At 45.4% G+C, this 13,289-nt stretch overlaps 2 protein-coding genes across 2 annotated transcripts; both read right to left on the reverse strand.

Moving 5' to 3' along the window:
• Window positions 1-6,080: 6,080 nt before the first annotated feature.
• On the reverse strand, window positions 6,081-7,013 carry LOC120942745 (taste receptor type 2 member 40-like). The gene has a single exon (XM_040355670.1). The coding sequence runs from the start codon at window positions 7,011-7,013 to the stop codon at window positions 6,081-6,083; it is 933 nt and encodes a 310-aa protein (XP_040211604.1).
• Window positions 7,014-8,142: 1,129 nt separating this feature from the next.
• Window positions 8,143-9,075, reverse strand: LOC120942746 (taste receptor type 2 member 9-like). Its single transcript, XM_040355671.1, has one exon. It carries the CDS (start codon window positions 9,073-9,075, stop codon window positions 8,143-8,145), a length of 933 nt encoding a protein of 310 aa, XP_040211605.1.
• Between the last annotated feature and the right edge of the window lie 4,214 nt (window positions 9,076-13,289).

A 13,289-nucleotide genomic window follows, 5' to 3' on the forward strand; every position in this document is an offset into this window, starting at 1 on the left:
CACGAACATTTGCTGTGTTTGCAAGTTCTGGTGTGAACCAAACAGGGGGGTGTTTGGCTCATCCTTAGTCATCACTATCACTTGCAAAAAAAGAAGTCCGGCTTTTTATCTATGATGGCTTTTTTCTCAATAACTCCCACAGATGTGATCTCCTGAATGCAGTGGTGGTGCGTCGATAGTGGGTGGAGGAGTGCCGCCCCCTCTCTCTCTCCTGCACCGTCACTCAAGTCAACAGTACATAGATTCATGGATTGCATGAATCTATGTATTGTAGACATGTGCACAACAAACATTTTCGTTTTGTTTTGTTCCGTGGAGGGAGGATGGCTGGCCCGAGAAAGGTAAGTGCCAGGGGGGGGGTGTCAATTTGGTGGTTTTTGAGGGGACCACCTGCCAGCATTTTACAGGTCAAACTGGTGTTTTTTGAGGGGGCAAACTGGTGGCAATTGATGGGCACAGTGGCGACAATTGATGACATGGCACAGTGGTGACAATTGATGGCATGGCACAATGGCAACAATTGATGGACACGGTGGCTGCGTTTGATGGGTACAGTAGCTGTGTTTGATGGGCACAGTGGCTGCGTTTGATGGGCACAGTGGCTTCAATTGATGGGCACAGTAGCTGCGTTTGATGGGCACAGTGAGGCTGAAATTGTTATTTTTCTTTCATTTGTTTGCGCTCCCCAAAAATTTGAATCACCAGCCGCCACTGCCTGAACGGCTCCCACTGAGTGCAGGATGGGGACAAGAGAAATGAAGGTGCCCGGGGTGCAGAGCAGATTTTAATAACCCCTACTGGATGATTTCCCCGCACTTGATAGAAGCAAAGTCACCTGCAGTGTGCGGGGAGGAACTAGAGCCGGCTGGGTGCTTTAACTTAACACAGCAACAAAAGTAAAACATGTAGAAGATGGTGGAGCTTCTAAGGAGAGAGGGATTTGATGGGGCAGCGGAAGGGGGGTTGCATGCAAAGGCCAGAGCTGAAGAGGGGTGAACGTAAGATGTGGATAGGGAATGCAGAAGTAAGCAGCTTTGGAAGAAGGCAAAGTTCACCCCTTAACTCTACACAATGTACTGTACATAGCACACCCCTGAACTCTGCACACTGTGTGTAACACCCCCCCAACTCAGCACTCTGTACGTAATGCACTCCAGGTATTTAATGCCCCTTCAAGACTCTTAGGCCCTGTACACACGATCGGATCTATCCGCTGGGATTGATCCACGGATTAGTTCCAGCCGATAGATCCGGTCGTGTGTACGTCCGAGCGGACATTTCCCGGCGGATAAAAATGTCTTAGCATGCTAAGAAATCTTTCCGCTGGAATCCAGTCCAGCGAACTGATCCGGTCGTCTGTACAGACTCAAATAAAAAGTGAAAGGAGAAAGGAGTCACGTCGACGTCACCCGCGTTCGCCTGCCTCACGAGACCCACACGCTGACTGTATTGATCCCGGAAGCGTTGAGCTCCGGTACATGCTGCTTGCTATACACTCGGCTGAGAGTGTCTACAAATGTGAGTGATTTTTACTGAATATGTTTTAGATTAAAGTTTTTACAAACGGAGAGCACTAGTCCTTCTCTTTTGTTGCCTTTTCGGTCCATGGAATAAGTTTTGGGAGATTGCTGAGTTGTCTTACTGATTGCTGGCTCCATCTGGGGACGCACAGAGCTGACTTCTTGTATGCTGTTACCATCTACTATTTGGAGGATATGTTATATGCTTTTTGACCTAGCCACAGGTCGAATTGCTGAGGTGAGAGGCCATCCATAGCCTTGGTGGAGGATATTCCTTTCCTGTGGGTCACTGATCTTATGAAAGATTGCTGCACAATTCGTCACCATTGTTTTTTTGGAGCACCTTCTTTATCACCGTGCACTATATGGACTTCTATTAATTGTTACTAATTTTGTTATTTAGAGATTTTTTGTATTTGCGCTGCACTATTTACTTATTTAAGTCTGTACAGACTCACCGGATCAGTCCGTCCGCTCCCATCCCTCGCATGCGTCGTAATGATTCGACGCATGCGTGGAAGTATTTACCTTCCAGGGTCGCGCACGTCGGCGCGTCATCATCGCGGCGACGGCGCGGCCACGTCACCGCGGATGTATTCCGCGGGGATTCCGATCTGATGGTGTGTACAGCCATCAGATCCAAATCCGCCAGAGGATTTATCCGCTGGAAACGGTCTCTCTCGTCTGTACGAGGCCTAACACTGTAAGTGAAATTTGGATGGATGGTTTGGAGGGGGTGAGTGTGTGTGTGTGTGTGTGTGTGGGGGGGGGGGGTTGGTGGTTCGGAGGGTCGTGGTTGAGTTTCTGCATCTATTTTCTGAGAAGAAATCCCTGATTATCGGTAACTTATAGAAGAATACAGGGTCCCCGGTTAAGTAGCTGTTATGCAAACAGAGTAATTGAATGTGAAACATTCAGAAATTTAAAATAGAGTTAGTACAACACCGAATATACCAAAGATGAGTCTAAAAACACAATTTCTTTGTTCAAATAGGTCAAGAAATGACAAGCAAACATTTTCCGAGGTTCCTTCATCAGGACTTAATGCACTTGTTTACATGCATGGGAGCTGAACACTGTCTGAAACACAAGAGCTGTGTAGGAATCATAGGAAAAAACTTTATTTGATATTTTTACCCCAACTGAGTCCAGATGTTGAGAAACCCTTGGAACCCTGAAACACGTTGGCTTGTGTTTTTTTGACCTATATGAGATTTTTTTGTTTTAGACAGTTGATGGTCAAGGGAAGAGCTGCGCTGTTGTAAGCTAAAATGTGACACTAGTGATAATATAGTGCTAGATAAATATCAATTAAAATTATGAAACACCGACTGAGTGAAAAAAATTATGGCCGCGATTCAGATACATTGTCGTATCTTTGAGCGTGCGTAACGCATCTCCTATGCGCTACACCGACGTAACATTGAGAGGTAAGTACTGTATTCAGAAAGCACTTGCTCCCAAAGTAACGTCGGCGTATCGTAAATTGCCCGGCGTAAGCCCGCGTAATTCAAAGTAGCAAGGCAGTGGGCGTATTGTATTGTAATGAAGCGTGACCCCATGTAAATGCATGGCCGATCGAACGGCGCATGCGCGCGCATGCTCAGAGTCATGTCGCAAATACTCCCTAAGATACGTCGGCTTAATGCTTTGTCGACATGAACATAACATACGCCCAGCACCATTCACGTACGACTTACACAAACAACGTAAAATACGACGCTGTTCCGACGTTTCTGACGTCCATACCTTAACATGACTTACCCCTGCTTTATGAGGGGTAAAGTTACGCCGGACCGATACCTTACATAAACGGCGTAGCTAAATTTGACGGGCGCAAGTACGTTTCTGAATCGGCGTATCTAGGTCATTTGCATATTCGACGCGTAAATCTACGGAAGCGCCCCTAGCGGCCAGCGTAAATATGCACCCAAGATACGACGGCGTAGGAGACTAACGTTGGTCGTATCTTGGCCAAATTCAGGCGTAACTGCCTATATGAATCAGCGCATAGATACAACGGCGCTCATTTGGACTTACAACGGCGTATCTGGAGATACGCCGTCGTAAGTCCTCTCTGAATCCGGGCCTATATCTGTAAATAGGTCTGTGAGACCTCAATAGGATAACAAGAAGGGGTTAATTCCTAAATTAGGTAGAAACCTGAGAATTATCAAGTGAATACATAGCAGTCCGTGTGAACAAACCAAAAAAAACCCTTAGGAATACCATTAACAAAGCGTCAAAGATAAAAAATGTGAATATAATAAAAATGTATGCAAAGTGTCCATATAAACCTAAATATCCCCAGTGTTCAATGAATCCAATAGTCCTGCCAGGATAGTGCCTCCACCAAACAATAACACTGCCGCTTACCAGATGGACGTGATCTCTAATTATAGTAGATCAATATGCGCACGTGACCACATCCCTCTAGTGACGAAACGTTGGGAGAAATGACGTTCTGACGTCACCGCATTGTGCGCCAGACACGGAAGATACGGGCTGCTGAATCGAAGAGCCGGCTGGCTCGATTGTATTTTATATGCCTTATCTCACTTCTTCGAAGGAAGTGTGCATTTTTATGTTACCGTATTTGCCGGCGTATAAGACGACTGGGCGTATAAGACGACCCCCTAATTTTCCAGGAAATTTTTTGGTTTTGGGATATACTCGCCATATAAGACTACCCCCTTCCTACTAGTCTTTCTGGAAGCTGAGGGGGAGCCAGAAAAACCGCTGACAGAAACAACCGCTGACAGGAACAGGCTTTTTTCAAATCTCACTGTGCCATTACAACACATTACATACCTCACTGTGCCATTACATTACATTACATGCCCCCACTGTGCCATCACTTGCCCCCACTGTGCCATCACTTGCCCCCCACTTTGCCATCACTTGCCCCCAGTGTGCCATCACTTGCCCCCACTGTGCCATCACTTGCCCCCCACTGTGCCATCACTTGTCCCCCACTGTGCCATCACTCACGTTTTGCAGATTCTGGCTTCCAGGCCGGTGACAGTCTCCGTCTGCTGCGAGCGTCCATGATTTAAAAGCCGCGCCTTCTTCTCAGACTGCCCTGTGATAGGCGGAACACAAATTTTCCCAGCAGGGCCTCTGTTCAGTGTTACGCCTATCATGGACGTCCTCTCGTCCGAGGATGAGAAGGCGTCTGTGATAGGAGGAATACGCCGGAAAATACGGTACTTATTATATTTTTAAGGGTTTTACGCTATGCTAGTCCCTTCCTTTTTTTATGTGGTGCATCCTGGATTGTTACATTGTTTGAGACATCTTCTATGCAATATTGAACCGCACTGAGGGATTTTTGCTACCAATAGAGACCCCAGGCTGGGATATCAACCATATGCACATATTGATCTCCTATAATTAGAGATCACATCCATCTGGTAAGCGGCAGTGTTATTGTTTGGTGGAGGCACTATCCTGTCAGCACTTTTTCGTGGACTATTGGATTTGTTGAACACTGGGGATAATAAAGTTTATATGGACACTTTGCATTATGTGCAGATTTTGATCATTTTAATTGATATTTACCGTATTTTTCGCTCCATAAGACGCACCCAGGTTTTAGAGGAGGAAAACAAGAAAAAATATATTCTGAACCAAATGATGTACTAAAATATTTAATATTATATTACTACTATAGGTGGGTGGTTGACACAGTAATACCAGCTCCCCTATCAAATCAGCTCAGCTACACTATATCTGGTGGTGGACACACAGCAACCCCCCCCAGATCAGCTCAGGGTGGCAGGGCAGACACAAACACCCCTTTAGCCTCTTCTATCACAACAGCTCAGGTGAAGGACAGTGGATACCATGCCAGCCCACACCTCCCACCCCCCTTATCACCAGCTCACCTCAGGCAGTGGAGAACACTGCCATTACAATGCACATCCCCTCTGGCTGGCTCTCAGCATCAGATACACTCGGGCAGCAGCTAAGAAGGAGGACTGAGGACATAGTTTGTAGCAGCAGTTAAAGACTATGGGCATTCCATTCTGTCATTCTATTTAGTATAGTGTAGTGTAGTGTAGAGAGACAGGAAGTGAGACTGGACCAGACCACAGCGCCGGGGGTATTCCAGCTGAAAAAAAGCCAGCCAGAGTGTCTGTATTCTGATACAGTGGCGGAGATGGGGGGAGCCTGCACAGTTTTCGCTCCATAAGACGCAGGGACACTTTCCTCTATTTTGGGGGGGGGAGTGCGTCTTATGGTGCGAAAAATACGGTATCTAGCACTTCATTATCACTAGTGTCACATTTTAGTTTACAACAGCGCAGCTCTTCCTTTGACCATTATTATTAGTATTGTATAACATTTTAGTTGCTGCTTTACTATTTATCGAATTAGCACAGTACACCCCTCTTTTTCATCTATACAGTTGATGTTGTGCTCCTTCTAGACAAAATGTTTTTTTTTAGAAAGGGAAGTCAGCAATTGCAGCCTATATAGACCATTTATTCATTTCAATGAAAGGAATTAGAGAAAACACACACAATGTACAGTACTAAAATATGTTTTTTCCCCACACTAGGTGCGGTTTTCAATCTCAGTGCTCCACCTTGTCCCAGCACAGACCTTTCCCACAACCATATTCCTCAGTTTAGGAACGGCCTGGATGATGATAACAGCTTCAATTAAAGGAAAAGTCATGATTGGGAGAAAGCTGATGATCATTGTGTCGTACGAAGAGGTACCTGAGAGAAATACAAAACAAATAATATAAGAGATGACAGAGAGAGCGAGAAACAGGGTCATTGTTCTTGTTGTGTTGATCAGGACTTGGAGGTTGGGACCTTTATTTCCAGAGAAGTTCTGTTTCATTTTCGTCATATGTCTTATAAGGGATGACGTTGTGACTCTAATGGAGACCAGGGCGAGATTCAAGGGCAGACAACAGCCCAAAATTGTCGCCACCAATCTGCATGCTTTGGGTATAAAGTAGACGACAGAGATGGATGGGGCATCCTGGGTACTGTTTGTAGAAGGAGGCTCCTGAGAAATGTGGATTTCCCAGATAGACAGGACACTCATAACAAATGAGATGATTGCTGATAGTAGAAGAACCCGAGGCAGGAAAGACGAGAGGAATCTTTTAAACCCAACCAAGAGCTTATGAGTGAAGTTGGAGATGCTGAGACAATAGTGAGCACAGAGCCAGCCGGTGAGCCAATAGTTGTAATAAATCGGGCTCAGCATCAGAAAGGTCATCGTTAAATGTAATTCCCTGTTCAACAATACATTGGGCCAAAGTATAGTAGCTACATTTTCTGTAGTCAGGACCAACAGCAAGAAGATATTCACCAGCCCCTTGACAGAGTAGATCAGATTGGTTGGATTGACACTGAGCCTGTTCTTCAGGTTTTTGAAGCTGAATACCAGAATGCAACTGTTCAAAGAAGTTCCCACCCCGAGTTGTAGGACACCGACAGTGATCAGGAGGATCTGCACTGCAGAAGGCATTCTGTTGACTCGTTCTCCTAGGCAGCGTCTATGGCTTTGTGTTCTGTGAAGACTGAGGTATTCGTTATTGGAGGATGACAGATGCAAATCGTCTACTAGCTTTGGTTACCTGTTTTACTAATAACACGGGGATATCAGATGGATGATTTGACTCGTTGCATGACAGAGATTTTCAAACAAAGGACGTTCTTTCAAACCCTTCTTTCTAGAAAAGCTATTTGGGACATCCAGTGTTGTCCCTAGACCCAGACAGTTGTGGCCATGGGCGTTTGCAGGTAGGGGCAAGGGGGGTCAAGTGCCCCCCCTGGCAGGACTGGTGCTACCTATAGGCAAGTGTGCATATCAATCGGGGGCGAGGCACTGCATGTCCCAGGGCTGGGAGTCAATGATTTATCTCCTCTCCTCCTCTCCTTGGACTGCCTGCTGTGTGTGCTCTGCCTAGACATGTGTGAGAGGCCCAGTGCTCCCTTCTAGATAGGGGCCCTAAGAACACCCACCGCATAGGGCCCAAGCCTCATCTGAGCTTCTTGGCATGTGTAGCAGTTGGAGCCTTCCATCTGCCTTTTCTGGGGTTAGTTATGCCAGTGCGATTCATTTAACTGTCGGAGCAGGGGTTTCGTAGAATTTTAGGATAGTAACTAATGGAGAATCCTTATCTGTGAGATCAATTTTAGAGAGTATTGATCGAATTCTAAAGTATAAGAAGAATGACGTAGCAGGGATTTGTTATGTTTGTTGCAGATGTGGGAATGGGTGTACCCCTGATGTGAATACTAGTTGCCCTAGGTTGTTAAATCCTGTTTGTGTCAAGGATTTGAGAGACAAGTCCGGTGATAGCAGTTCTATCAGTTTGATGGGGAGTCCAGAAAGAATGGACCTGGGCAAGCCTTTAGTACAACGTCTTTATTATTATTTGTGTAATCACCCACCATTTTCTTACACCGCTGGTGGACACCAAAACTACAACCTTCTGCTATAGAAAGCACAGTGCCAACCTGCAGGCGATCCAGGTTCTGACACTGTGAGAGCTGTAGAGGAAACCAACCGCCCCCCCCCAATATTTTTATCCTGATTGAGTTTAGCACCCATGCATCCTAGCAAGTGTATGAAACCAGTTGAATTTTTTCCACTAAGTGCAATTTCCATTCTCCTTACACCACAGTTTCCACTGGCAGACCTTTCCCACAATCATCTTCCTCAGTTTAGGTATGGCGTGAATAATGACAGCAGCTTCTATTAAAGGAAAAGGCATGATTGAAAAGCAGCCGATCATCATCATCATATCTGAAGAGATATTTGTACTTCTACTGATCAACACAAGCCCGATGATATAAGAGATGATGGAGAGTGCTAGAAACCAGATCATTGTTTTTGTTGTGTTGATGAGGACTTGAAGGTTGGGACAAGAGTTTCCAGAGAACTTCTGTTTCATTTTCATGATGTGTCTTATAAGGGAGGATGTTGTACATCCAATGGAGACCAGAGCTAGAAGGAAGGGCAGACAGCAGCCCAGAAATGTGGCCATCAACCTGCATGCTGCGGGCATGAGAAAGACGACAGCATCCCGGGTAGTGTTAGATGAAGGACATTCCTGAGATACTTTGTGAACTTCCCAGATGTTAAGAACACTCATGACAAATGAGACGATTGCTGATAGTAGAAGAACCCGAGGCAAGAACGAAGAGAGGAGCCTTTTAAAGCCAACCAAGAGCTTATGAGTGAAGCTGGAGATGTTCACACAAAAATGAGCACAGAGCCAGCCGGTGAGCCAATAGTTGTAATAAATCGGGCTCAGCATCAGAAAGACCAGCGTTAAATGTACTTCCCTGATGAAAAACAAATGGGGCCAAAGGATGTTAAGTACAGTTTCTGCCGTCAGGACCAACTGTAAGAAGATATTCACCAGCCCCTTAATGGAGTAGATCAGATTGGTTGGATGGACACTGAGGCCGTTCTTCAGGTTTTGAAAGCTAAAAACGAAAATGCAACTGTTCAAGGCAAGCCCCATCCCGAGTTGTAGGACATTGACTACGGCCACGAGGGTCTCCACAGTCAAAGACATTCTGGAGACTTGTGTACCTGCAGTGTGCTAAAGCCTTTGTGTTCTGCAAATGCCGAGAACATTCGTTATGAGAGCCTGACAGATGCAAATTGTCCACGAGCTTTGGTTACCCATTTTCCTAATGACATGGAGATATCAGATGAATGCTTTCACTTGTTTCATGAAATAAAGATTCAAACAAAGGGCCTTCTGTCAAACAACCACCTCATTAGCCTCCCATGGCTTCCAATACCATCTCTACTATGACCACACCCAAATCTATTTCTCTACCCCTCCGCTCACTCCCCCCCCTCCGTCTCCTCACGTAACACTAATTTACTAACAGATATATCAGTCTGGATGTCACACCACTTCCTCAAACTCAATCTTACCAAAATCAAACTTATATTTTTTTCCCCCAAGCGCCCCTCCCCCTGATCTCTCTGACTAAATTGATGGCACAACTATCAGCACAACTATCAGCCCATCCCTGCATACCAAGGTTCTAGGAGTAGTCCTGGACCCTGATCTCTTATTTAAACCCCCTGTCCAATCACTGCTGAAATCTTGCCGTCTTAAACTAAACAACATCTCCAAAATACGCCCCTTCCTAACCAATGACACAACAAAGCTCTTAATTCACTCCCTAGTCATCTCTCACCTCGACTACTGCAACTCCCTTCTCACTGGCTGACCTCTGAATAGTCTATACCCCCTTCAATCCATCATGAATGCTGCCAGACTCATCCACCTTATCAACTGTTATGCCAAGTACACACAGAAGAAAAGTTCGATCTGAGCTTTTGTTCGGAAATTCCGACCATGTGTAGGCCCCATCTGACTTTTGTCTGTCGGAATTTTCGACAGCAAAAATTTGAGAGCTGATTCTCAAATTTTCAGACGGGAAAAGTTCTTGTCGGAAATTCCGATCGTCTGCATGCAATTCCGACACCCAAAAAAACATGCATGCTCAGAATCAAGTCGACGCATGCTCGGAATCATTGAACTTAATTTTTCTCACCTCGTCGTGGTGTTGTACGTCGCCGCGTTTTTGACGGTCGGAATTTTGTGTGACCGTGTGTATGCAACACAAGTTTGAGACACAGACAAGGTTTTCTTGTCGGAATTTCCGATGGTGTGTACGCGGCATTAGAGAAATTGGGTGGTTACTTTATAATCATTTATGCCTACTTGCAAAAGATTGCTTAAAAGTTTATTGAAATGTACGTAAATCACTTCAGTTAGTTTTGTTTTTATCTAAGTTTGTAAGGCTAAGCTACACCTACTTCTAGGACGTGAAAATAAAGGTTAAGCCCAGTCACACACGTCAACCAATCATTGTCCAGAAAAGGTGGCTAAGTCGAGACTTGTAAAAGTATATAAAATGCAAGTTTCTCGTTTGCAGACCAGACAAGTCCAGATAGGCGTCTATCAGACTGACCGCTATGTATGCTGCCCTATTGCACGGGTCACAGAGGTCAGAACCAATAGGCAATTATCTGTTCTTTTTTTGTAACTTATCTCCTCGTACGAGAATAAACTCCTTAACTTGATCCAGAGTGTGGTCTAAGGTGAATTTCCCTCACACCAACCAATCAGTATCTGCTACTCCTCTCGGTCAATCCCTCGCCCAACATATTAAATTCAAAACACTAACAACTACTTACAAAACCATCCACAACTCTGCCCCCCAGCTACATCACTAGCCTGGTCTCAAAATATCAACCTAATCGTTCTCTTTGTTCTTCTCAAGACCTCCTGCTCTCTGGCTCCCTTGTCACCTCCTTCCATGCTCGCCTATAGGACTTTTCCAGAGGCTCTTGAATCCTATGGTACTCTTTACCCCAATCTGTTTGATTATCTCCTACTCTGTTAGCTTTTAGACGATCCCTGAAAACCCTTCTCTTCAAAGAATCCTACTCTACCCACACCTAACAACTGTGGGCTAGATTCAGATAGGTTAGTGGATCTTTAGATCCGCGTAACCTATCTGATTTACGATCCGCCGGCGCAAGTTTTTGAGGCAAGTGCTTTATTCAGAAAGCACTTGCCTCTAAAGTTGCCCCGGCGGATCGTAAATCCCCCGGCGAAATTCAAATCCCGCGGCTAGGGGGTGTGTAACATTTATATCAGGCACGTCCCCGCGCCGAACAAACTGTGAATGCGCCGTCCGCTAAATTTCACAGCGTGCATTGCTCCAAATGACGTCGCTAGGACGTCATTGGTTTCGACGTGAACGTAAATTACGTCCATCCGTATTCGCGAACGACTTATGCAAACAACATAAAAAAATTCAAAATTCAACCCGGGAACGACGGCCAAACTTAACATAGGATACGCCGCATATAGCAGGGGTAACTATACGCCGGAAAAAGCCGAACGCAAACGACGTAAAAAAAATGCGCCGGGCGGTCATCGCGTAAAAAAAACGAGACGCCAGCTAGCGGCCGGCCTGGAATTGCAGCCTAAGATCCGACGGTGTAAGTCACTTACACCTGTCGGATCTTAGGGAGATCTATGCGGAACCTGATTCTATGAATCAGGCGCATAGATCCGACCGTCGGAACTCAGAGATACGACGGCATATCAGGAGATACGCCGTCGTATCTCTATCTGAATCTGGCCCACTATTTTCATTTTCTCCATCAGCCCCCCCCACAGTTATTACCTTTTGTTCCACTTGACCCTCCCTTCTAGATTATAATCTCTATTGCCCAGTACACACGATCGGGAATTCCGCCAGCAAAAGTCCGAGGTGAGCTTTTGGAGGAAAATTCCGACCGTGTGTAGGCTCCATCGGACTTTTGCTGTGGGAATTTCCGCTAGCAAAAGATTAAGAGCTGGTTCTCAAATTTTCCGACGAAAAAAATTCCTATTGGAAAATCCGATCGTCTGTAGCAATTCCGATGTAAAAAAATCTGACGCACGCTCGGAAACAATTTGAGGCATTGAGCTTCATTTTCAGAGAACTTTTGTGTGACCGTGTGTACGCAAGCCAAGCTTGAGCGGAATTCTGTCGGAAAAAACATCCAAGGGCTTTTCCGATGGAAAATCCAATCGTGTGTACCCGGCATAAGAAGCAGGGACCTCTGATCCCTCATGTATTGACTTGTATTGTAACTGTACTGTCTGCCCTCATGGTGTAAAGCGCTATGCAAACTGTTTGCGCCCTATAAATCCTGTATAATAATAATAATAATAATAAGAATTACCGTACTGCTCAGGATGTGTGCCAGCAGGGTAACAGAGAAGGTTCCCAGGAAAGAAGGCAGACAGAGTGCCTGACTACATGGGCTGTGAAGCCACGCCCCAATACATTTATTTTTTAATAGATAATTATAAAATATTAGATATAATTTTTATGCAACAATAATATTATAGATTTAGAAGGAATAAAACATTAATTTAAAAATCTGGAACTGAAACTAAAACTAAAAAACGACAATGACCCCAAACCATTGGAGTTTACTTTTTATCGTTTTTATAGTTGGGCTAAATTTTGAATCCCTATCCAATCATTCCAATCGTTTCATCATTCATCGAGGTTCTGGCTGACAAGGATGAGTGGAAGAATTTCACCAAACTTCGTTTTACTGCAAATTGACTGACTTTACTATGCCGCTGTAGCGTATCTCCTTTACGCTACGCCGATGCAGCGCAGAAAGGCAAGCACTGAATTTACAAAGCACTTCCTCCCAAAACTGCGCTGGGTTTCTCAGGCGTAAGTCGGCGTAAGTGGAAGTGGGTGTGAGCCATGCTAATGAGGCGTGACCCCATGCAAATGATGGGCCGAGCGCCTGATAGATACGTATTGCCTACTGCGCACGCGCCGTCCCGTGGGCGCATCTCAGTGCGCATGCTCACAATCACGTCGGAACAATTGCCTAAGATACGTCGTATCACTGCCTACGGAGTGAACGTAACCTACGCCCAGTCATATTCACGTCCTACGTAAACTACGTAAAATACGTCGGCTTGTGTTCACTGGTGCAGCCCTTTGCATGGATGCTGCTGAGTTACACCTCCTTTATGGGGCATAACTTTACGCCGGACGTATGACTTTACATGCACTGCGTCGGACGGACGTACGTTCGTGAATCGGCGTATCTCCCTCGTTTGCATATGTGAATAGAAAATCAATGGGAGCGCCAAATATGTCCAGTGTAAATATGCGCCCACTCTACGCCGGCGTAGGCAAGTTACGTCGGTCAGATGAAGCCTATTTTCAGGCGTAT

The sequence above is a fragment of the Rana temporaria genome, chromosome 6, assembly GCF_905171775.1.
Source record: "Rana temporaria chromosome 6, aRanTem1.1, whole genome shotgun sequence".
Taxonomy (NCBI): Eukaryota; Metazoa; Chordata; class Amphibia; order Anura; family Ranidae; genus Rana; species Rana temporaria.

Coding starts and splice junctions, on each gene's coding strand:
- LOC120942745 (XM_040355670.1), bottom strand. CDS start 7,013: ATGCCTTCTGCAGTGCAGATCCTCCTGATCACTGTCGGTGTCCTACAA.
- LOC120942746 (XM_040355671.1), bottom strand. CDS start 9,075: ATGTCTTTGACTGTGGAGACCCTCGTGGCCGTAGTCAATGTCCTACAA.